This window comes from Xyrauchen texanus, chromosome 49, assembly GCF_025860055.1.
Source record: "Xyrauchen texanus isolate HMW12.3.18 chromosome 49, RBS_HiC_50CHRs, whole genome shotgun sequence".
NCBI classification, from domain to species: Eukaryota; Metazoa; Chordata; class Actinopteri; order Cypriniformes; family Catostomidae; genus Xyrauchen; species Xyrauchen texanus.
The window spans coordinates 11,854,391-11,881,021 of NC_068324.1; the positions used below are offsets into that span (position 1 = coordinate 11,854,391).

The window sequence follows — 26,631 nt, forward strand, 5'->3', positions numbered from 1 at the left end:
AACAAAACACACAACCGTATCAATGAAACGTAGTATGTTTCATTTCGTACATTTTATCTAAATTAACTAGAATTTTCTAGAAACCTGTATAGGGCCCCATACACTATTTTTGTTTAGGGCCCCCAAAACCCTAGGTCCGGCCCTGGTGACCATACAGGCTTTTTTCTCCCTCTCTTTCACAAGAATGTGTTTGCGAGCCGTTCAAAAGGTGTCGAGTGGCCATGCCATCTGGCAACTGGGTCTTTCCCTCCGGGATGGGCTCATTTGTTCTGACGACTTCACTTGAAATACCGGTCCAATGAGGGCTGCTTGTCCTGTGATTAATTTTCAATAAGCCCTAATCAATGTTTCATTCATTGCATTTCTCATATGATTTCACTTAATCTTTGCCTCATGCTCCAGTTTCCAATCTGCTGTCTTGAATTTTTTTTAAATCATGATTTCCCTGTTTCAACACTTTTTGACAAACTCTTGTCACCAGCTTTCGGAAGAATATGCAGCAACGCATGCATGATTTTTGTGGATTATGTATCTCCGTGTTTAGTCTAAAATGTGTCAAAATATTATGTCTTTTGTGTTTTGGCATTTCCAAATAAGATTAATATAAGCCTATTTGCATTGCCTTAGAGCATGGCTTTTTTTTCAGTGTACGTCACAGTATATTTTTATACTTTGTGGTTTATTTTTAAGAACAGATGACTGTGTTCTGGAGAAATGCTTGTGGATTACAGAAATTTCACCTGATGATGCATGCTCTCATAGCTTCCTTGTCTTCCTAAACTGTGTCCATGTACGAAGTTGGATAAAGTGACGTAAGGTCTTTGGAACATGTGGCTTGGAACACTGAGTACTCCAGGGCTAAAGCATGTCAGGATATTAAGTGATGTGTGAATGACCGCATATAGCTCAGAAAACAAACTAAACTCCACATACACATACACATACATATTTCAAGCTATTAATAGTGAATATGTATATGTAAACATATAAATACGAAATCCAGGACTCATGTATGGCATGAAGGCAATATAAACCCCATAAAGTAAGTTTCAAAGCGGTCTTAAAAGGTAAACAAACACTCTTGATTTCTAAATATACAAAAAGGTTTCACCAGAAATCAGCTGTAAGCTATTTTTTAATGAATAAGTTTCTGTTGCATTACATGTTATAGAGCAAAATGACCATTTACTGAAACTAAGTTGCAAAAACGACTTCTTAATTCCAAAGATTGGCAAGAAAGTGGAAAATTGGCATTATGGAATTATGGCACAAAAAAACTGTACAAACATTATTAGTGGACCTCGAGGGGGGGAATATACATTACACTACTTAAAGTAACACCAAATTCCTGTGTGAGAATGAGAGTGCAGTTATGAGAAGCATTTCAATGCACTACAAATTCAGTACAGTTACATTTCCTGTCACCGCCATTTATTATGAATAGTTTTTGTCCTAGGTTCATACAGGGATTCAGTGTGTAGATTTGCTGGATTTGCATGTACAAACATGCACATGTGCAGAGTTTTGGTTGTCCTGCAGTCTGTTATTTTTTGTTTTGCATCTGATCTTAATGCGATTATCAAGGTTCTTTGTTGGCCAATTGTGCGTGATCTGCTCATCAGATTGTTGCTGAATGACTCCTTGTGCCGATGACTCATTTCTAAAAGCCCTTCCATACCTTTGTGGTATTGTTACTGTTATACTCAAGATTGCAGTTCATGTCTTAATGTTATTCATGTAAGACGTATCCAGATACATGAACTAAGAGTGTGTGGTTTTGCTGTTTTGCAATTTGTTTTCATTTAAGGCCCATTTAGTTCAACCATTTTATTCTGCCTTTTGTCATGATTCTGTCATCATTTTCTCATCCTCCATGTTGATCCAAACACGTATGACATTCTTTCTCAAGAGAAACACAAAAGGAGAAATTTTGACAAACGTACTGGTCATTCTTTTCCATGCAAATAAAATAAATGTTAACCAGAAATTTCAAGATTCAAAAAAGACAAAAAGTACATAAAAGAATTGTGACATGAACATCTAGAAATGTAAGTTGTTATTCACTAATTATCTTGACATCCACATTGTGTGCTTTCTTTGACACGTTCATGGGGGAAGTGCCAATGTCCAATTTGTGAACAAATCATTCTTTTGATCTTTTCAGTGAATCGGTTGATTCAGTAATCCGGTTCTTGAATTCACAATGACTTTTTGGTCTGTTTCTCACCAAAAGCTATTACAGTATGTGGCTTCAGAAGACTACAATGAATACAAGTCATATGGGCCACTTTTATTACACTTTTCAGTCCTTTTTTATGCTTGAACTCTCCAGGACCCATTTATTGTAATTGCATTGAAAAGAGTTACCGGTACATTCTTCAAAAAGTCTATTTTTGTGTCCCACAGGAAAAAAACATGTGAACAGGTTTGGAACAACATAAGGGTGGGTAAATAATGATAAAATGTTCATTTTGGATACATGTTTCCTTTAAGCCTGCACATTTGCTGGGACTTCAACATCAGAGTCAAATGTACTGCATGTTAAAAAGTTTTTGCCATATTTGGGATCAGCCCAATAGCATGTCAGCTATTTCTCATTTTCTGAGCTGGCTCAGTGCTGCCCAATTTTTTTTTTTGCCCTCTTTGTCCCTGTTCGCATGCCTCATTTGTGAGAGAGCAGCAGACACTCCCACAACTGCCTGCCTACACGTTTAACTCAAAAACAGGGCATGTGATATAATATAGTGCCAAAGCCATCTATCCGAAAACCTATGGGAATAATAAAATGGTCAATGAAACAAATTTGTTTATTTGGTTAGTGACTCAAAAATAGTACTTATTCATTTTATGTCATAACGTTTCTTTCTTTCTAAATCCTGAAAGTTTCTGTTTACTTCTGGGTTTAATTTAGATTTTGAATCCCAAATTTTCAATGTTGACTTTTGGAACTTACTGTATAATCAGGTATGGTTTAGAAGAGAAATATTAGGTTGAATAGTGTTTAGTTGTATTATGATTATTTGTGCTTCTGTCCGAAAGGGCATCTGCCCATGTCAGCACCTTGCTAAAACCCCCAAAACATTCCATGCAGATGGACAGAGGAGAGCCAGAGACCCAAGTTCTGGAGAGAGACACACACACACATGGCCGCTGTGTGTGTATTTATGTTTTTATGTTGTGTTAAGTTCATTTCTACCATTAACAAGTTTACGTTGACTGTTCAGCCGATTCCTGCATCCTCCTTGCCCACCTTAGCCTATTATATTGGTGCTGATACCTGGGAGGGAGGAGGGATGCACTGTCGAGGAGTTCTCGCCACGCCCATCCGCCGGGGGATGGAGGAGTCAATGCCAGCTGCGGTGAGTCGGAGGAACCGCTGGCATCCACTGGGGGATGAAGGAGTGGCTGTCATCCACCAGCGGGGGAAGGAGTAGCTTAGACCAGGAGGCGTGACCAGGGGTCGGCAAGCAAGTTTTTCTCTCTCTTTCTGTGTCTCTCCCGCTTGCTCTTTCCCTGTCTCCTCATCACTCCCTGAGTCAACTAATCAGCGGGAGATAAAGGAGAGCCAGAGACCCCAGTTCCGGAGAGAGAGAGACACACGCGGCCGCTGAGTCGCTGGGGGCGGGTAGGCCAGTCTGGATGGCACCCTTGCCTGAATCAGGCGAGGGAGGAGTGTGACAAGCATGGCTGTGTTAAAGTTATTAATCCTCTATGAATTGCTATGAATTACTTTCAGTGCTCCACTTCCCCATGTCAATCTTGTTGTAACTGTTCAACGACAACCACTATTTTTGACTCTGCATCCTTCAAGCTGTTGACAAGAACGAAAAAGTTTCTGTTCCTGGTTGGTTTGAGGTGCTAAATCATTTGTTCCTGACATATTCTATCAAAGATGAGATAATAAAAATGCATTTCCAAAGGGCAACAACAAGACCAAAATCTGTCTTTCTGACAGAATTAGGAGGATTGTGCTTTTAGCCTTCTGGAATAGTGTTCAAAGGAGGATACATTCCATTCTAAAGATAAACCAGGCAAGCATTTGGATAAGGTTTCTGTTTATGCAGGCCAAGGTGTTTTTGCTATCCCAGAGGCTCCAACCCTGAGTGTGAAGCTTGTTGCCTTTTGTCGCAATTAGTGAAGATCGTTCTCCAAATGTCTTGATGTGATACACAGTTCACACTAAACTCTGCAGTGAAGCCCCATGTTGGTTGGGCTAATTATTATTTAAAGTGCCGTTCACATCGACTAAACTCTGATTGTTTCTGTTGTTTTATTTTGGATTGGAACCAGAGGAGTACACAATGATGTGCAGGAAGTCTCTCACTTAGGTGTCATTTACACAGAGTTGTGGGAAGCCAGCTCGAATTTTGGAAAGTTGTTACTCTGCAAATTCAGGGCCCATATCTGTGGGGCTAAAATTTACCTTTAAGATGACAACAGCTCGTAAGTCAGTGAGAGGATGGATTTCCTTGGCCTTACAATCAATATGTACTGATAAATTACTATAGGTGCAATTTAGTAATCAAAGTATTTATCGTATTTAAAGGAATCTTTGTACTTTGATGCCATCATTATGCTAGTGTTCTCCTAAAAGTTGACAAAATTTACTTTTAGCAACTTTAGATTTCATTTTCCTGGCAAATGGAGTAAGAATATTGATGACTCATCTTGCTCTTAATTCATTTTGTCAAGTCAGATGCTCTCTAAAATGAAAATGTTCCTCCCCATAAACCCACCTACGTCAGACTAGCATTAGCAAATAGCAACTCATGGTCCATGGCTGTAATGTGAACTAAATGCTATTTCAATAGGATATTTGGCTATAGGCTAACCATGTGACTATAGACCACAGGGCTTCAGTCCTCAATAAACAATCTATGGTAGTTTATCATAATGCTGCTGCCCTGTCAGCAGTTTGGACAGTATCCACCTCTTCCAGCCCTAACAAAAACAAAACCTCACTGTGGACCCAGTGTCTGGTCTACTTCCTATTTTTGAAGCAAACAAAACATTCTCAGTCTTATAATTTCATTGTTTTTGTAACCATAAAAACTTCCTATCTGAATTTCCAGATAATGATGCTGAACTAAACCAAAGACATTATAAGGTGGAGAAGACTGACCACTTGTAGAAAAATGTATGGAAAAAAATCATTAGGCTCAATATTGTGACTGTATGAACAGAAGTCGTGTCTTTCTGTTAAAATAGCCAATTGCCTTTTGATACAGGTTGTTTACTCGAGAACAGATTTATGCATTAACTTGATCATCCTAAAAAAGACTTTTCCTAGCATGATGTGATCTAAAGAAACTGCAATTTTGAAACTGTTGATGTCAGATTTTATAGCTGAATTTAAATTTGAAACGTAATCCTGACAGTCAGTTTTGGAGATTTGTCTTTCTTCATTATCTACATAGAACAGTGTTTCCAAACCTTTTTTCTGCAACGGCATACTTTATACGACAAAAAATGTCTATGGTACACCACTATACCATATAGGCTAACCATCATCAATATTTTTCCTTTTCAAGAACTTGTCCATGTTTTCTGTCCGTCTTAGTAGCGTGTTTACTTATAATGTTTGAAATTCAAAGGTTCAAAGAGTTTAACACGTAAAAAAGTGGGAGGTGTTCACAATAAACATTGAAAACATGTATTTGGAAGAGATAAAAAAAAAGCTTGCAGTTGCTTCGATAGCAGAAAGTAATAAAAGGACTCGTTTATGTTGAGGTCTAAGCGTTTTCTTGGTGAATTTAAATTAGTTCAATAACTGGGGTCTCTGATATTCGTAAACGATGAGGTAACCTTTAATTCTAATAGATTATGAGACATTCAATATCTCTTCACAAATTTGGACGGTTGTTAAATATTTCTTGTTGCTTAATATTCTCAAAGACATTATTGCTTAAGCAAAAACGTGTGTGAGAAAAACACTTTGGTGTAAAGTCACTTCATAGACTTCTGTGTATTCTGCAGCGCTGATGCGAGTCATGTACAAGACCCTTAATGCGTATAAGTCACTTTTGCACATTAATCATTGCTCTTCACAATCACAAAAGTGATCGATATGAACATTCTAAACCTTTTCAATTGTGTAGTAGCACCAGCGCGTGCAGCGTAAAATGGAAAGGGACCTTCGTTTATTGTCGGCATGACAGCTGCGCTGCATTGGACGCTTCCAGTGTAGACCGCATCATTGATTATAATGGGGTTCTATTACTTGTGTCGCAACACATCACTCACATCCAGACAGGGTGTTAGACTAAAACTATTGAATTTTGTGGAACATAGTCAATAATGGATATAATATTATATCCACTGTCTTTCTATCTTCTCTCAGCTGACTATTCATTGTATGCGAAAGAGCAGTTGGAACATTCTAACTAACATCTCCTTTTGGGTTTGATAGAAGAAAGAAAAACGTACAGGTTTGGAATAAGATGACGGTGTACTATTTCACCTTTTGGGTGACTATCCCATTAAAAGCTGAGCATTGTTTGTCACTCTTAGCCTATAGGATTGAGAGTGTAAATGGCTTTGGATGGAAGCTGTTCTCTCAAGATCATCATCGATCAGCAGTCAGCACTCATCCATCAAAATCTCACCTTCATTAGCAATATGTTAAAACCACATGGAAATAAGCAAATAAGGATTTCTATCAGTGTAATGCAACATATAAACAATCCAAACTCTTAGGTCAGCTGCGAGAGGCTAATTATTGTGACCATACAGGCTTTTCTCTCCCTCTCTTTCACAAGAATGTGTTTGTGAGCCGTTCAAAAGCTTTCGAGTGGCCCGTGCCATCTGGCAACTGGGTCTTTCCCTCCAGGATGGGCTCATTTGTTCTGATGACTTCACTTCAAATACCGGTCCAATGAGGGCTGCTTGTCCTGTGATTAATTTTCAATAAGCCCTAATCAATGTTTCATTCATTGCATTTCTCATATGATTTCACTTAATCTTTGCCTCATGCTCCAGTTTCCAATCTGCTGTCTTGAATTTTTTTTAAATCATGATTTCCGTGTTTCAACACTTTTTGACAAACTCTTGTCACCAGCTTTCGGAAGAATATGCAGCAACGCATGCATGATTTTTGTGGATTTTGTATCTCTGTGTTTAGTCTAAAATGTGTGTCAAAATATTATGTCTTTTGTGTTTTGGCATTTCCAAATAAGATTAATATAAGCCTATTTGCATTGCCTTAGAGAATGGCTTTTTTTTCAGTGTACGTCACAGTATATTTTTATACTTTGTGGTTTATTTTTAAGAACAGATGACTGTGTTCTGGAGAAATGCTTGTGGATTACAGAAATTTCACCTGATGATGCATGCTCTCATAGCTTCCTTGTCTTCCTAAACTGTGTCCATGTACGAAGTTGGATAAAGTGACGTAAGGTCTTTGGAACATGTGGCTTGGAACACTGAGTACTCCAGGGCTAAAGCATGTCAGGATATTAAGTGATGTGTGAATGACTGCATATAGCTCAGAAAACAAACTAAACTCCACATACACATACACATACATATTTCAAGCTATTAATAGTGAATATGTATATGTAAACATATAAATACGAAATCCAGGACTCATGTATGGCATGAAGGCAATATAAACCCCATAAAGTAAGTTTCAAAGTGGTCTTAAAAGGTAAACAAACACTCTTGGTTTCTAAATATACAAAAAGGTTTCACCAGAAATCAGCTGTAAGCTATTTTTTAATGAATAAGTTTCTGTTGCATTACATGTTATAGAGCAAAATGACCATTTACTGAAACTAAGTTGCAAAAACGACTTCTTAATTCCAAAGATTGGCAAGAAAGTGGAAAATTGGCATTATGGAATTATGGCACAAAAAAATTTACAAACATTATTAGTGGACCCCGGGGGGGATAATATACATTACACTACTTAAAGTAACACCAAATTCCTGTGTGAGAATGAGAGTGCAGTTATGAGAAGCATTTCAATGCACTACAAATTCAGTACAGTTACATTTCCTGTCACCGCCATTTATTATGAATAGTTTTTGTCCTAGGTTCATACAGGGATTCAGTGTGTAGATTTGCTGCATTTGCATGTACAAACATGCACATGTGCAGAGTTTTGGTTGTCCTGCAGTCTGTTATTTTTTTGTTCATAATTCGGTTCGTGTCATAATTTTATTCATGTAAGATGCGTCCCAGATACATGAAATAAGAGTGTGTGTGGTTTTGCAAATTGTGTTCATTTAAGGCCCATTTAGTTCAACCATTTTATTCTGCTTTTTAAATTTCTTCTGCTCTTTGAAAAACAATAATCATAATAAGCACATGAAAGGTTTAGACTTTGAGTTGTTCCCAAAATGAAAAGGAATAAATCATCCAAAAATTTAAATTCTGAAAATTCACATTGTGGCAAGTACAGTTAGAAATTTAAGTTGTTATTCACTGAATATCTTGACATCCACGTTGTGTGCTGTCTCTGGCACATTTGTCCAGAACCAATGTCCAATTTGTGAACAAATAATTCTTCTTTTCTGAGGATCTTTCTCCTCTTTTCTCCCCAATTTGGAATGCCCAATTCCCAATGCGCTCTAGGTCCTCTTGGTGGCGTAGTGACTCGCCTAAACCTTGGTGGTAGAGGTGGGGTAGTGACTCGACTCAACCTTGGTGGTAGAGGATGAATCTCAGTTTCCTCCGCATCTGAGACCATCAATCCGCGCATCTTATCACGTGGCTTGTAGAGCACGTTACCGTGGAGACCTAGCGCATGTGGAGGCTTCACGCTATTCTCCGCGGCATCCAACACAACACGCGCCCCACCGAGAGCTAGAACCACATTATAGCAACCACGAGGAGGTTAACCCAACGTGACTACCCACCCTAGCAACCGGGCCAGTTGGTTGCTTAGGAAGCCTGAATAGTGTCACTCGGCACGCCCTGGATTCAAACATGTGACTCCAGTGTATTTACTTGCTGAGCTACCCAGGCCCCCTAACAAATCTTTATTTTGATATTTTCTGTGAATCAGTTGATTTGGTGATCCGGTTCTTGAATTCATAATTACTTTTTGGTCTGTTTCGCACCAAAAGCTATTACAGTATGTGGCTTCAGAGGACTACAATGAATACAAGTCATATGGACCACTTTTATGACACCATAACAGTTCAAGGTTGGGAAAGGAGGTGGCGGTAACCGGCTGAACAGTGAACATAAAGTCTTAATGTCAAACTCAACATAAAACAAACATAAACACACACACATAATATATCTATTTAGCAACTATATCCATTCACAGTTTCCATTTCAATGGAAACTAAATCAAGCCATTTAAAGTTGTTTTGACGAGGAGGAGGGCGTGGCTGGGCCATGAGGGTGCACTGCCGACACAGAGTCAACTAATCAGTGGGAGAGAGATAAAGGGGAGCCGGAGACTGCATTTCCAAAGAGAGAGCCGCTGTGTTTGTTTATGCTTGTTTTATGTTGTTTTAAGTTCATTTCTTTCATGTAAGTTTACATGACTGTTCAGCCTGTTCCCGCCTCCTCCTTGCCCACCTTACCCCGTTACATTGGTGCCGAAACCCGGGAGGGAGGAGGGCTGCGCTGTCGTGGAGTCCTCGCCGATGCTGTCCACCAGGGGAGGAGCCACGGCCATCTGCCAGGAGACGTAGGAGTCACTGCCGGCCGTTGGGAGTCGGAGGAACTGCTGCCATTCACCGGGGGACGGAAGAGTTACCGCCGGGAGTCAGAAGATCTGCTGTATCCACCAGGAAGGGGAGGAGCCGTTCTGTCTGCCAGGGGTCAGATGACTTATGGCCGTCCGCCTGGGGAGGAGCAGCTGTCATATGCCAGAGGGCATAGGGGTGGCTGAGGACCAGGCGACAGCGTGTCCGGGGACCTGCGAGCAAGTTTTTCTCTCTCTCTCTCCCCATTCCCTCCCCTCAAGTCTGGATGGCGCCCCGGCCTGAATCAGGCGAGGGAGGAGTGTGACAAGCATGGCTGTGTTTAAAGTTATTAATCCTCTATGAATTGCTATGAATTACTTTCAGTGCTCCACTTCCCCATGTCAATCTTGTTGTAACTGTTCAACGACAACCACTATTTTTGACTCTGCATCCTTCAAGCTGTTGACAAGAACGAAAAAGTTTCTGTTCCTGGTTGGTTTGAGGTGCTAAATCATTTGTTCCTGACATATTCTATCAAAGATGAGATAATAAAAATGCATTTCCAAAGGGCAACAACAAGACCAAAATCTGTCTTTCTGACAGAATTAGGAGGATTGTGCTTTTAGCCTTCTGGAATAGTGTTCAAAGGAGGATACATTCCATTCTAAAGATAAACCAGGCAAGCATTTGGATAAGGTTTCTGTTTATGCAGGCCAAGGTGTTTTTGCTATCCCAGAGGCTCCAATCCTGAGTGTGAAGCTTGTTGCCTTTTGTTGCAATTAGTGAAGACCGTTCTCCAAATGTCTTGGTGTGATACACAGTTCACACTAAACTCTGCAGTGAAGCCTCATGATGGTTGGGCTAGTTATTATTTCAAGTGCCGTTCACCTCGACTAAACTCTTGTGTGTTTCTGTTGTGATATTTTGGATTGGAACCAGAGGAGGACACACCGATGTGCAAGTGTCTCACTGAGGTGTCATTTGCACAGTTGTGGCAAGCCAACTCCAATTTTGGAATGTTGTAACTTCAGGGCCCATATCTGTATGCCTAAAATTTACCTTTAAGATGGCAATAGCTCGAAAGTCAGTGAGAGGATGGATTTCCTTGGCCTTCCAATCAATATGTACTGATAAATTACTATAGGTGCAGTTTAGTAATCAAAGTATTTATTGTATTTAAAGGAATCTTTGTACTTTGATGCCATCATTATGCTAGTGTTCTCCTAAAAGTTGACAAAATTTACTTTTAGCAACTTTAGATTTCATTTTCCTGGCAAATGCAGTAAGAATATTGATGACTCATCTTGCTCATAATTCATTTTGTCCAATCAGATGCTCTCTAAAATGAAAATGTTCCTCCCCATAAACCCACCTACGTCAGACTAGCATTAGCAAATAGCAACTCATGGTCCATGGCTGTAATGTGAACTAAAGGCTATTTCAATAGGATATTTGGCTATAGGCTAACCATGTGACTATAGACCACAGGGCTTCAGTCCTCAATAAACAATCTATGGTAGTTTATCATAATGCTGCTGCCCTGTCAGCAGTTTGGACAGTATCCACCTCTTCCAGCCCTAACAAAAACAAAACCTCACTGTGGACCCAGTGTCTGGTCTACTTCCTTGTTTGAAGCAAACAAAACATTCTCAGTCTTATAGTTTCATTGTCTTTGTAACCATAGAAACTTCCTATCAGAAAATTCAGATTATGATGCTGAACTAAACCAAAGACATTATAAGGTGGAGAAGACTGACCACTTGTAGAAAAATGTATGGAAAAAATCATTAGGCTCAATATTGTGACTGTACGAACAGAAGTCGTGTCTTTCTGTTAAAATAGCCAATTGCCTTTTGATACAGGTTGTTTACTCGAGAACAGATTTATGCATTAACTTGATCATCCTAAGATCATTCCTAGCATGATGTGAGCTAAAGAAACTGCAATTTTAAACAACTGTTGATGTCAGATTTTATAGCTTAATTTACATTTGAAACATAATCCTGACAGTCATTTTTGGAGATTTATCTTTCTTCATTATCTACATAGAAAATAGCTTCCCAGGGACATTACCAAGATGACATTAAACCGGTCTATACCGGGCGCATTCATTGACGTGAATGTTCTACACCTTTTAGTTTGAGTAGTACTGCCAGCGCGTGCAGCGAAAATGGAACCGGACACCTGACACTTCCAGTGTAGACAGCATCATTGATTATAATGGGGTTCTATTACTTTTGTCGCAACGTGTCGCTCGTATCCGGTGTAGACAGGGTGTTAGACTAAACCAATTGAATTTTGTGGAATATAATGTCAATAATGGATATAATATTATATCCACTGTCTTTCTATCTTCTCTCAGCTGACTTCTGTGAGGTGAATGTGTGTCTGAATGGAGGAACTTGTGTGACGGGAGATGGGAAAGATTCCTTTATCTGCATCTGCACCGACGGCTTCACTGGAAACACCTGCAACGAGACAGAGATTGGTAACTATCTTTTCTATTATTTATATTTTACGTTGGAAAGCATAAGTGTAAAGCCAAATGGTAAATGGTCTGTACTTTTATAGTGCCTTTTTAAACTTTACACTGCGTCTCATTCACCCATTCACACACCAATGACGGCAGAGCTGCCATGCAAGGTGATAGCCTTCCATTGGGAGCAACTTGGGGTTCAGTGTCTTGCCCAAGGACACATCGGCATGTGGGCCTGGAATCGAACCGCCAACTCTGCAATTAGTAGACAAACCGCTCTACTAACCAAACCACAGCCACCCCTGTTACTTGGGTCTATTACAGCTGTGGTGATGTCATACACTGATCTTTTCTCATTTGACCTTTGTGCTCAGGAAACTGCAACCCTAACCCCTGTAAAAATGATGGTGTCTGTGAGATCATCGCCAACTCGCAACGAGGAGATGTCTTCAGCGAATACATGTGCAAGTGTCCAATAGGTTTTGATGGAATCCACTGCCAGAACAGTGAGTCATTTTCATTCAAACTGTTATCAGTTTGCCTATAAAAAAGGCTCTGATACAAAACTTTGAGATGCCTTGCAGTCTACTGTACTGCCTACATGGGGAGCTGTATTCTAAGGTACCATGCTAACTGAAATGGTGTTGGAGACTCAACTCACAATTGATTTCAATAAAGTCTGACATTAGCATGTTGCTAAGCTAACACCACAAAACTGTGATATGCATAAAAATACTTCAAATCACACAAATTTGGAGTAGATTTTGTACAATTATCATCATTTTCATTCATTTAATTTCATAAATATCATTCAGCTTTTGGGATCTTACTAGGTTTTAGAATAGAACCTAACTGTTTTTTAATTCTTTTTTTGCTTGCTTTTTTGTCTTTTAACTTGGGCAATTCATAGCTCTGATGCAAACACATTTTAGATACTTTATTGCAGAATCACTTTATTAGAAGGGGTTATTTTGCACTGCAAGGATAACGTATCAAATGCAGCTGTGCTCTTCAGAAATGTGTGACTAATTATCCTACCAAGTACCGTGGTCTACGTCAAACCCAGAAGCTCTTCGGATATAATGAGGGCAGATGGCCGATACTTTGCTATGTTAACAGATGCAACTGTTAACACAGCAGAAAATTGCTTCAATATTTACAGTCATCTGCTGTTGATTGAGGGGCAAACAGACCGTCAGCCCTCAGCACAAAACACCACTGTAACAAACAGCTAAGTCACAGCTACACAGCCCCTAACACAGTCCCATCAAGAGAACTGACAATGATACTCGCACATTCTAAACAAATGGTGTTACTCCATTATGGAAATGCACAGCTGGTGCAATGATTTTTCTCTTAAAATCAACAAGAAACTGCTTTTGCAACCTATTTAGTTTCCAAATTGTGACGTATTTCTGAGTGAAAATAACGAGATTGTTGAAGTCAGCCGTAAAGAAAAGCAGTTTCAGATGAGGATCAAGTTTATGTCATGTCTGTGAAAAAAGAAGGTCCCACAGCAGATAACGTGCTATTTTCTTGGTCAGACAATACATTTTTCAAATATACTGTTTGTCTTAGCTGTGTCCCAAATTACACACTATATACTATGCACTTACAAAATGTACTTTGCCCTCAAAGTGTAGTATCGTCCCAAATGGAACACAAATATTTTTTTACAATCTTCCGTTAATGCCTGATTTTCTGTAAAGCTTCTTTGAAACGATGTGTGTTGTTAAAGGTGCTATACAAATAAAATTTACTTGACTTGCCTACACGGAATCGTTCGCCATTTAACATGTGACGGAAGTGACATTACAAACCCAAGCGTTTTGTTGCTGCTAGCTTTAGTGCGCTAAAGGCCTGCACCCCTGAGTCTTCTCTTTACTGTTGTACATGAAACTGGTGTTGAGCGGGTAGAATTCAATGAAGCTATCAGCTGAGGACATGTGAGGCGTCTATTTGTCAACCTAGAGACTCTGATGTACTTATCCTCTTGTTTAGTTGTACATCTGACCTTCCACATCTCTTTCTGTCCTTGTTAGAGCCAGTTGTCATTTGTATTTGAAGACTGTAGTGAACAACTTTGTATGAAATCTTCAGTTTTTTGGCAGTTTCAAGCATTGTATAGCCTTCATTCCTCAAAACAATGATTGACTGAAGAGTTTCTAGAGAAAGCTGTTTCTTTTGTCATTTGTGTCCTAATATTGACCTTAAGACATGCCAGTCTATTGCAAATTGATGCAACAAAAAAACAAACACAAAGACAATGTTAAGCTTCATTTAACGAAACAAATAGCTTTCAGCTGTGTTTGATATAATGGCAAGTGATTTTCTAGTACCAAATTAGCAATTTAGCATCTCAAGGATAAGTTGTTGGAGGAATATCTGCTGGAAATAGGGCCTGACGAGATTTGATCAAAAAAAACTTTTTTCAAGTAGTGATTGTGCTGTTTTTTTTCCCCCCTGAAGTCCACTATCAGCTCCACTCTTTTGAGAACGCTCAAGGTTGTTGTGACCAGACCAGACAGCCTGCTGATCAACCTCCCATCTGTATGCAGACTCGTCACTGTCGTGGATGAGGCAGATGACCATGGTGTTGTCTGCAAAATTCAGAAGCTTGACACCGGGGGTCTTTTGCAGTGCAGTCATTCGTGTACAGGGAGAAGAGCAGTGGAGAGAGAATGCATCCCTGAGGAGCATCAGTGCTAATAGTGAGGGTCCCGTATGTGAGTTTCCTCAGTCTCACTAGCTGCTGCCTATCTGTCAGAAAGCTGGTGATCTATCAACAGATTGGGGTGGGCACATAGAGCTGCGTCAGTTTTGTTGAGAGAAGATCAGGCATGATGGCATTGAAGGCTGAACTGAAGTCCACAAATAAGATCCTTGCATAAGTCCCAGGTCTGTCGATGCTCTATTCTCACATCATGGCATGATGGTAAAGCATTTAACTCACTTTTGTAAGGTGCTGTCTTCACAGAAGTTTTGCTAGTTGTCATATTCTCCATTATTTACAATTGTTTTTCCAGATCACCATTGCTCTCTGTAACTCCGCCCCTTCCGCTAAGTACAGCAAGCCGCGTGTGCTGAGTGCATGAAGTGTCCAATATTCCACACATTGTTTTGACGGTTGAAATAGTGCATCATCTGGGTACTCATAGTAACATTATTTTTGTTGCATTTTCAGAGTAAACATTCTACTACACTACGTCCACTTCAAAGTGATTAAACCCAACACTGGAGATTATAGGTGCATGATGTAATAAAACCTCAGCAAATAACAGGCAATTTTATTTTTCAACCACAGATGTCGTTAGATGCCCAGAAATCTGGAGTGTAACTTTAAGAATATAAATGTGTTTTTTTTTATTTCTTACTGACTTTAAAGACTTGCCTAATTGGTAACATACCATTTTCATTTTACATAGTATTTTATTGTTATTTTGAAGAATACATTTCTGTAAAAGATCCTGCCATAGTTAAATGTTGCTTTTCCACACTATACATTTAAGACATCACGGATCATTTAGCTAACCACATAGACTCCCTCACTTTCTCACTAATTATGGTGGACATTATGGCTTCAATACCAGTTTTCTCAAGCTTGATGTGAGGGTTATAATGTTTTGACTGGGTTTAGTTAAGCATGCGGGCATACACTCCAATGCTCAATGTGGCTGGAATGTGGCTAGATTAGAAGAGTGATGCCCTAGAATTGACTTTTTGGAATCTTCTTAATTCCAGACAGACATCTAAATCATGCTCGATTGATGGCAAAGATTGTTGACTACGAGTGCACGGACAACACACTGCTTAGTTTTAGTTTAGTGCCAAACATAGTGCCAACACAAATTAAAATATGACTGTAGCAGAGCACACCCACGCTGTCACAGGCTGGCCCTGTTGCTGGGGTAAAATGCAAGTGGAGGAGGCAAAGTAAACGTCCACACATGTTCTCTGCTCTCAGCTGTCAGAAATGTTTCACTGACAGCATGAAATTGGTTTGAAAGCTCTGCAAGAGGCTGTGAAATCTGTGTCAAAAGCTTTTACACAGTGGAGTACTGGTCACATTAACTGTGCTGATCGAAATGGGCAGAAACCTGCTGTATGGTTTAACTGCAGAGTCTCTTTTTGTTAGGAGTGTTTGTGACAAAAGTTAAAGAGGTAGTGGAACATTCATGGAAAGCTTGGTTTCTGCATTTTGAGCTTCTGCCATTACAGTCTAATTTACTTTTTCCCCCACTCAATCAGAGCTGGGGTTTTTTTTCCTCCTAATTTCTCTGTCACAGTTTGCCCTCTTTCACCTCTCTTTTCTAATTGCTGACTTTTCTTAATTAGTGTCTTTGTTTTCCTTTTTTCCACACTAATCACTTTCGGCTTTATGCTCATGTTATCTTGGCTGTTTAGAACAGTGGTTTTCTGGATTTATCTAGATTTTACATCTGCACAATAAACAATTCTGGTGCTGTGTTGATATGCAAAGTAAACAAAAAATGTTCTTAAAAATCAAGCATTGAAATGTATTACAATTACCATAATCTGCATAGATTCTGCAATATGAAAAATTAGCAACATGACATATGAATAATTTTGTAAATGCATAAACAATAGCATAAGTTTTATTTACCATCCAAACACATGGAACGAACACTGGGCCAAATATTGTATTAGTATTCGCAATATTACCAAGTGACACATTATTTTTTTTCCAAAATACTGTAAAATTTGATTGGATGCACAACCTTTGATGTCAACAACCGAAAATAAGGGAAGCGTTTTCTACTCCTTTTTAAAAATGTTTTTAAAAAGCTCATTAATTTTGCTTCCATAACTATGCACGATTTTACATTAAATCTGTGCGACACTTCCTTGTCTTGCGATTGGCAAATATAAGAGCATTCAGACAGAAGTTTTTAATGGTGTCTCTGATTTAAACTTCAGTATAGCAAAAAAATAGTTAGAAATAAGTTCCACGAATTTATAGTTCAACAATTGATTTGTGTCGTCATAATCAATCAAATATATCTCATAAAAGCATTTTTCATATAAAGTGTTTTAGTAAAAAAAAAATTGGTAAAAAGTTGTTTATTACTATGTATTGTTTTGGTGCAGATAATTTACAATATTTAAATATGATTTTGTGTTGGTGTAAAACTGTGTGGAAAATATGCATTCATACGTTTACTAGATTTTCTGAGCATGGTACGGAATGGTAACCGTAGCATTTCCACTTAAGTACAGTTCAGCACAGCACAATTATAAACCGTTCTCGGCCCGGAATTCTCGGCACTGTAACCATATTCAGCCATTCTCAAGCTTGCTGGTAGAATGGCTTTAGCTTTATTATAATGGTTTAGCAAGTATTGTAGACTAAATCCATTTTCTACACAGATTTTTCATCAGGGATGTAGATAACTAGCTAATTTAAACTCAGAATACATCAATATAGTCTCATATACTATTTTCATAAAATACTTATATAATGATTTGTCAATAAATATTATTTTTAGCTTGTCTCGAAACTTACATTTCTGCATGTTCATGTCTGATGGTAAATACAAGCCCTCAGTAAATTATGGTAAACCTAGTGTCTTTTTCTCTTTACTTTCCTTTTTGTGACATGGTCTGTGTCTTTGCTGTTTGTTAGCAAAGTAATACAAGGGGAAAAGGCAGTCCTAAAAACTGGAATATGCGATCATCCTCCATAGCGCGCAGCACTCGCTCCAATGTTTATCGTTCACAGCGTCGTCAAAAGACGGATCTGTTGTGTACCACATCCGCAACCAGGCCAGCTAACTCCATATTTCACTATAAAATATTGTATATATGTGTTTACATTATTATATCACAATGTAGGTCATAAGAAATCAGTCATACCACTCCAACACAGGCTGACTATGACCGTTAACACTTACTGACTTCTGGAGGTTTGGAAGTGTGCAGCACTGAGTCATCACATTAACCTTTTAATTGTCAGGTCTGTGTTTAAAGCATGGTTGTGGTCTAACATGGCCCTCTTGGACTTAGGTGGACTTAGGTGGATTAGCAGGTCTGGTGTCAGCTGATGCCTTTGCTCCTCTATCCTCTTAATGGACAACTGTATAGATCCAGTCGTGGAACCTTTCCAACTAGGATTTGACTGTGTCGTGTGTGTATGTGTGTTGTGTGTGTGTGTTCTCAATACCCACAACAGAGGTCACAGAACAGCTTAAGTTCAGAAAGGATGGCAAGACTTCCTTGCCCCAATACTATACCTGGACAACATTATTGCCATTGTGAACTGAATGACACATTTCTGAACTTGGCACGCATATTTTGGAACATTACACAAATTTTCCAAGAGTGTATATACAGAGCTTGGTAACAAATACCACACATGCAAAATGTTAAACATACAATAAAAAGTGATTAGCTCTTCACACAATCCTCGAAACCAAATAATCTAGTTGGAATTTAGCATGCAATGTACAGAGTTAATACTGTGTTGCAAATTGCAAAGCAAACTTTATAATTAATTAGTCTATTTGTAAAATCAGAATTGCAAATTTTTAAGCTATAAGAATGTATTTATAAAAGTTAAAGTATACTAGAATGTTAGCATTGACAATGAGATAGATACATTTGTCAAGACAAACTTTGATGTTGGTTTGAAACACTTTGTCTGAAAGTTGACAGACAGATAGTCATGTAGACCTTCAGATAAAACCTTCACAAAGTACTGTAACTTAAAGACATGTTATGGCAGACCTCATTTGTGCTTGTTCACGTTTAAATATTTTGACCATTAGAGTTTGAATTAACAAGCGTTCCGTTGGCCTGCTTGAACATTGTCAATAGAAGCCTATGTTTTTTTTTTGCATTTTTGATGGACTGCTGTACAAAGTTATTTTTATAATTTTTTTTAGGGGGGGGCTTTAACATAGTCTGTAGAATAGCAGTATGTTGACTGTCAAGCCATCATAATAAAATCATTTGGTTGGAGTTAATTTAGAGGTAATATCTGTTCAAATTAACCTTTTATTTAATATGGTGTGTAAACGTGCATGTGCTTGCTGCTGGTGAGTGAGAAGTAAATATTTAGTTGAAATATGCTTTTATGGGCCAGTTTTTTGCTTTTTTACACCTGTGGAAGAGCGTTACAGAAACCTTATGACCTGTGCTCTGCAGATGTGAATGAATGCGCCGGCCAACCCTGTCAGAATAAAGGCATCTGTCGAGATCTTGATGGAGATTTCACCTGTAAATGCCCCTCCCCATATGTCGGAAAGCATTGCCAACTGCGTAAGTAGGATGCTGCCAGTACGCTCAAAACTCACAACTTGCTTACAAAACTACTGTAAGCAAGTTGTAACTGTTTTTCACCTCATTTTCATTTTTAAGCAATTTTTCTATAAAGGTAAAAAAGATTTCCCAAACACTCCTGTCGTCTTCCATTGGTTTCAAAAACAGATAGCCCTGCCCCAAACTAACGGCATTAGTTGAGCCAATGCTTCTGTGTCAGGTTGTTTGGGATAATGGAGCAATGTTTTGAAACCCTTAGAGAGCCACAGTGTTTATACTTTTCAGGGCAATCAACCTATCAATTGCTTACTTATAGTTGACTCTACATATTAGAAAACCTTTAAATTGCTCTATGTGACTTCATTCAGCACGGTCTGTGTCTCTCCCCTGTGTATGCGGTCATCACACTGTTTATCCAGCTGTCTGTCGTACAGTCAGACTGTTTGTCTCTTGAGTGGGTGAATATGTGTTAATGTCTGGCTCTGGTCCCTAGGCTGCATCTCTCTGCTGGGGATGGAAGGAGGAGGAATCGCAGAGTCTCAGATCTCTGCCTCCTCTGTGTACTATGGCATTCTGGGGCTGCAGCGCTGGGGGTCCGAGTTGGCCCGACTGAATAACAAGGGACTCGTTAATGCCTGGACGTCTGCAACACATGACAAGAATCCCTGGATCGAGGTGACAAAGACAGACCTCTTTCAAAAACATTTAAAAAAAAAAAGGCTTTTTTGCTTAATAAATAGGAAAATATGTTGTATGGTGCATTAAGTGTTCAGATTACTGTTTAAAGATGAAGTAATTTCCACTAGCATCCCCAAATGGAATTGCAAAATACACTCGAACCTGAACACTCACTCTTTTATCTGTCAGAAAAACAGATCATTTTTTGGGGAAAATCAACCTATAAATGGTTTACTTATAGTTGCCTCTTCATATCAAACTGGGATTTTAGGACAAAGTATTTTAACGTTGAAACTCTACATGGACAGTTAACCCTAAAATGAAATTTGCCTTCATTTTATATCTTCCATTGAACACAAAAGGAGATGTTAGGCAGATGACCTCACCGTTCAACACATAATTTTTTTAAAGCAGAAATAATTGAATTTACACAAATTCCTCTCACACACGCTGTTTTAAAGCAAGAAATATTTTCTCAAGATCTGTTCACTTGTGTTTGTGTATGTGCTTGTTTATTTGATATTCATGTGTGTAGATCAACATGCAGAGGAAGATGCGTTTCACTGGCATCATCACCCAGGGTGCCAGTCGCATGGGCACGGCAGAGTTCATCAAAGCCTTTAAGGTGGCATCAAGCTTGGATGGGCGAACCTATACCATGTACAGGCTAGAGGGTCAGAACAAAGATATGGTGAGAATTCACTGATGTCACATTTTAATAGCAGGTTAAATGAATGTGCCAATCAGTTCCATTTGTTGTATAATTAGTTTAATTAATTTGTAGATATGGTTTGATTAACTTCTAAATTAAGGCAAACATTTTTTCCCCAGGTCTTTGTTGGGAACATGGACAATGATAGGACAAAGACCAATTTGTTTGACCCTCCAATCATAGCTCAGTACGTTCGAATCATTCCTATTGTGTGTCGTAAAGCCTGTACGCTGAGAATGGAGCTGGTGGGCTGTGAACTCAATGGTAAAGACCCAATAAAATATTCTTCCATCACTGTGCATGATTATATAGTCATTATTGTGTGAGAGTTTGAATTAGATTTGTGAGAGCCAAAGTACAAAAAGTGCATTAGCTTTGTGTAAATAGCAAGAGAAAGTGAGTTAACAGCATCACAATTTGCTCCATTTCCTGCTCTTTAGTATGTGGTGGAGGCAAGGACCACAACCTATTTGGCTTAGGGTACAAAGGAAATCTCTCCAAGCCGGGAATCTAGCCATCAAATGTTCTTTGAGTATAATCCTATCAGACATTTGACTTATTTAGCACATGTTGAATATAGTCATTCATAATGAATCACATTGGTTGATTTGTGTGGTATGTACTTAGCATATTTTGTTCTTCACTAAACTTTTAAGAACAATTAAGATGCGTATTTCTTGATTCATTTATTTTAATTATAACTGACAGAAAAGACCAGAGTTAGAGTTCCTGTTGGGGCTCAAAAATAAGGGGCAGTTCAGACCAAACGCATAGTTGCACAGAGAAAAGCTAGAACTTTAACTTATCAGGGCATCTAAAAAAACATGCCACTCCTGTGTGAGCAGATGGACACAAAACGCGTTCATTGTGAATGGCCGCTAAGAACAATATAGTGACTTTATATACATTTTTGCAAAACTTGTTATATGTGTCTCCAATTCCTTGCAGTTTCCAGGTGAAATGATCACTAGAGGCACTACAACAACTATGCGTTTTATTCACTTTCACTGAAATCATGACTTTAATGGCTGAAAATAATTTTTTTTTTTAATTCCTCCCAATTTGGAATGTCCAATTCCCAATTTGTACAAGTCCTCGTGGTGGCGTAGTGACTCGCCGGGTGGCATCTCAGTTGCCTCAATGTCTGAGTGTCTCTACCCACACATTTTTATCACATGGCTCGTTGAGTGCATTACCACGGAGACATGGCCTATGCCATCCACCGCGGCATCTACGCACAACTCACCACACGCCCCGCCGAAAGCGAACCACATTATAGCGATCATAGCGATGGTAGTCAGCATCCTTACCACTTAGCTACCCAGGCCCCCGTGAAAATGACTTTATTAATATTATTTTTCTCTGTTACTCAGAGCCTGCTATTTTATGATATTGACACACTTTTGAAAACCGATACATTTTAATGCTTGTATTACAGACCCACATACATACAGTATATACACTTATTCCAACAAAATAGCATGCGCGGTAGCTCACCAGATTGGAGCTTTGGACTTTGAGCCGGAGGATCGTGGTTCAAATTCTGCCATGAACTCAAGCTGACACGTGACACGACAGAGTCATAGAAGCAGATCGAAATGATGTGGTTGGTTCGCTTTTGCATTTTCAAATACTAATGGTTAGGTTTAAGCATTAATTTGGTAAGGATGTATTTTTTAATGTCTGATTTATATTTGAAAGCACTTGGTTAGGTCTAGGCGTTAGATTCAGGCAAAAAATTTAGGTTAGGGATGTTTTAAAAAACATCCATGTAAAATTCACCTGAAAACCTTGTTTGAATACATCACCATTTTACTAGTTATTGGTGCCTCCAGCTGGACATATCACTGGAAAACTGCTGCCAAATGATACAGCACGTACATTTTGAATAGCAAAAATGTTGTCATGTTCACATAAATTTCATGCGATCAGCCTAAGAATGTTTTCTAGAAAGTAACTTTTATATAATGTTTTGAACAGTGCAGATTTCATATCAATATTTAATTCATAGCATTACATACTTCACTCTTCCATCCGTCTATCTCAGGCTGTCCGTCACTGCAGCATGCGCTTCACATGCACCCCATCACACTGCATCTCGCTGCTCACCTGCTTGAAACTTGCTGATGTAGTTTGTGCCGCTTGTGCTGACATGCTTCCTATTCATCTCTCTGCCACTTCCTGTACCCCTTCCCGTTGTCTCACTTCACAGTGTATTTGAACATGACAGGTTGCTCCGAGCCACTGGGTATCAAATCACGTCTGATCAATGACGGGCAGCTGACAGCTTCCAGCACTTTCCGCACCTGGGGCATCGAGGCCTTTACCTGGCACCCGCATTATGCCCGTCTGGACAAGCAGGGCAAGACCAACGCCTGGACCGCAGCCACCAATAACCACTCAGAGTGGCTGCAGGTGAGATGACCAACTTGGGGTATGGGAAGAGAAGGCTGTGAAAGTGCAGTTTAAAAAAAAAAGATTTGGTCTAGATTCATCTTAAATGATGTTTCAAGACATGATCTATGGCAAGGGGTTCAAGTTTGAACAAAATTTCCAGGCAATCTTCTACTGACGTAATTTAACTGTGACATCAGATTGAAATGCTGGCACACACTAATCACTTCTATCAGTTTTTCTCTTAAATATCAGTTTTTAATCTGTTTAATGTATCAGGTGGATTTACTCCGACCAAAGCGCATCACTGGGATCATAACGCAAGGAGCCAAAGACTTTGGTAATGTGCAGTTTGTGTCAGCCTTTAAAGTGGCTCACAGTGACGACGGCAAGTACTGGACCATATTTAAAGATGACAAGACGAAAACAGATAAGGTTTGTTTTAAAAAGTTTCCCCCCTATTAATGTCAACATAAAAAATCAAAATGGACTGAATTTACTGTCTTAAAGGGTTAGTTCACCAAAAAATGAAAATTCTCTTATCGTTTACTTACCATCCCATGTCACACACCACCCCCGTCTCTCGAAAAATGTTTTATCTTCGAAATCTTTACTCAAAATGTAATGGCTTGCAACTTTTCTTTCTAGCTGACATTACCAAGCCCTCTTATTTTCCAACCACCTGTCATAAAAGTCGCTTTCACACATACAGCCCTTTCCAAAAAATTACCTGCAATTTTCAGTTTAGAGGTAATGTGTGAACGAGTCCTGTTTGAAAATTCCAGTATATTTGGCACTGGCTATTTCCCTGAATGAGAGGTTGCAACATTACCTGAAAAGTAGATTTTTGATGCTATGTATGAACAAGAGTCGTGAGATAAATAGTTTGAGCACATACAAGGTTAGATATGCTGATGTAAGACAGAGATGGTTCAGTTACTCTGGAGTAATTAAAAAAAAAAATGTAATCAAATTGAATGCATAGTAAAATGTTTGTTCTATTTAGCTAGAGGATATAATATATTTTATAGCTAACTACAGAGAAAACCTAGTAGTGTATGATGCTCCACGACTCAAATCTGAAGTCATATGGTGAGCAGCCAATGTAAATTGGCTGCACACAGCCACAATACGGGACCACGAGGAAATCGAGGTTCTGCTCAAAGTGGAGAAAACATTTAACTGCACTCGCCTCAAACTCGTGTCACAGTCTACGTCTTTCCCCCCAAGACTGCACCCAAATGCACTCTGCCCGTTTCATCCATGTTTGTTTACATCTGTCATGTGTTTCCTAGAATGGGGGATTGAGGCGAGTCAGTTCGCCACCATGAGGACCTAGAGCGCATTGAGAATTTGGCATTACAAATTGGAGAGAAAACATTTATGACACATTTTGGAAGTAAAATTTGCTGCTAATGCTGCATTGTGTTTACTTAAATTTCCTTTATCTTGTTGTTTTTTTTTCATGTGTTAGTGGTTGTAATGTTTATGTGCCTAAAATTGGTCCACTTTTAGGATCTGTAGAGTTTTCAAACACAGATCATCATGCGGGACACATTTTCATAAAACTTTCAATACAAACAATATGAAAAACAGTGGAATGTTTTTAAATATCATCCAGTTTGGAACCATTTCTCAGTAAAAGCCATGAGTAATGTTTTATGGGAAAAGAGAACTGGAGAAGTTTCCACATCACTAAAAATACCACATGCTTGACAGATTTTGACACTAGCCCCATATGTCTTTAACTGGCCACGGTGTCTGTATACATGTAGCTTCTTTGTCATGTCCATGTCTCACCACATCTTTATGTCTTCCACTTCACCTGAAGATTTTCCCTGGCAACAGTGACAACAACGTGCACAAAAAGAACGTGTTCGAGCCCCCCTTCTACTCACGATTTGTCCGCATCTTGCCGTGGGCGTGGCATGAACGCATTACCCTGCGAATGGAGCTGCTGGGCTGTGATGAGTAAATCTCCTCCCACCTCTTTCTCTTCTCTTTTATTTTTCCCTACATTCCTTCTCCTGTGAGCCACACCTGCACTGCCTCACTCTTAGCAACAGAGGGCACCAACACCACACAACCATGCACAGCTGGGGGACTGACTTATCTTTCTTGCAGCTTGTGACCCACACCCACAGCCTGAATTGTTTAGCATTATACATAAATTATACAGTAAATGCTAAAATCTACATTGATGTTTATTTGCCCTAGATGTGCCCATATTAGGCAATTGCTTAATTTTATAGAAGTGAAGAACTACATTAAAGAAAAGAAAAAAATACTATAGTTTTGGAAAAATGTAAACTGTACATACCAAATATGTCAATGTATTTATTTTCACAGTAGTCATTAGTCAGTTGGGTGTAAATGCTGTCATATTGTTTTATATCTTAGCTGATAAAGTAGTTTAAATTAGCAAATTACCAAATCAGGACTCTTAAAAATATTGTTGTTTTTGTTGTGCTCTAGTATACTAATTTGTACATTGTGAAAATACTAAAACTGTTTTTTTTAACAATATTTGCTGTAAGTCACTTAGGTTTTGACATGTCTTAGAGCTAGACTTATGCATTTAATGTGACTAGTTTTTCAGTCAATCATTTATTATCATTTGATTTGTATTGTTTAAATTTGATTCTTTGGCCAGAGCTGCCATGGATCTCAGGTGCAGTTGAATCTGTGTGCTACTGAATTTTATTATTTTTATTTTATTTTTCCAGCAAAATTATGAAATAAAACAAAAGTTTTGATACAAACAACATTGTACTCTCAAAAGCCAAAGTGGTCTCATCTTTCTTGTTATGATGTCCTTGCAAATGTATAATTTCCCTTCTATTTAAAGTGGGGCCACACTTCAAGCAGTATATGCTTAGATATACCCAATCACTGATCACACATGCAGTATTAAAGCTCTTGCATATTAAGATGCGAGGAGGGGGGTGGGTGCAAATCTAATTTAATTTATGTGGTGGCACTGAATATCTCATATGACCGTCCAGTCTACAGTGCTTTCAAAATGATGCATTGTGACCCCCAACCCATCCACTCTAATAAATTTACAATTTTGGGCTTGTGCAATATGATATAAGAATTAAGGGGAAAATGTATGGGCAGGATTGCCTGAGATGTTTTCTGAGATGAATTTAAGTGGGTTATTCAAGGTAACAAACACTGAAGAATAATAATAGCATAATCCAGCATGGTTCTGTATTTTGGCTGCATGCATTTCTTTTTTTCTTTTGTACTCAGTACCAATTTGTACCAATGTTAGCATTTGATTTTCACACAGCATCTTTGTTATTTCTATTAGGTGTTTTCTTTCAATTATTATTATTATTTTGTTTAATGCCTCCCACTGTAACGTTCTTCTTGTGTTCACATTGTTTATACTAGTTGCATTTATGTAGTATCTCTTGAAATATTTTCCTCATGTTCTTAACTGTTGG

General features: G+C 38.7%; 1 protein-coding gene across 2 annotated transcripts in view; it reads left to right on the forward strand.

Annotated features, from left to right (window-relative positions):
* The window catches only part of LOC127640662 (lactadherin-like), a 28,837-nt gene extending 2,206 nt beyond the window's left edge, over positions 1 to 26,631 (forward strand). The window contains exons 2-10 of one of the 2 annotated variants that reach the window (XM_052123350.1): positions 12,004 to 12,129; positions 12,492 to 12,623; positions 19,282 to 19,395; positions 19,889 to 20,070; positions 20,609 to 20,764; positions 20,905 to 21,049; positions 22,998 to 23,200; positions 23,459 to 23,614; positions 25,011 to 26,631. In XM_052123350.1, the coding sequence (XP_051979310.1) occupies positions 12,004 to 12,129; positions 12,492 to 12,623; positions 19,282 to 19,395; positions 19,889 to 20,070; positions 20,609 to 20,764; positions 20,905 to 21,049; positions 22,998 to 23,200; positions 23,459 to 23,614; positions 25,011 to 25,154 (1,358 nt within the window). In that variant the 3' untranslated portion in view covers positions 25,155 to 26,631. The remainder of the gene's footprint in view (positions 1 to 12,003; positions 12,130 to 12,491; positions 12,624 to 19,281; positions 19,396 to 19,888; positions 20,071 to 20,608; positions 20,765 to 20,904; positions 21,050 to 22,997; positions 23,201 to 23,458; positions 23,615 to 25,010) is intronic. The other variant, XM_052123352.1, reaches the window with a different exon arrangement.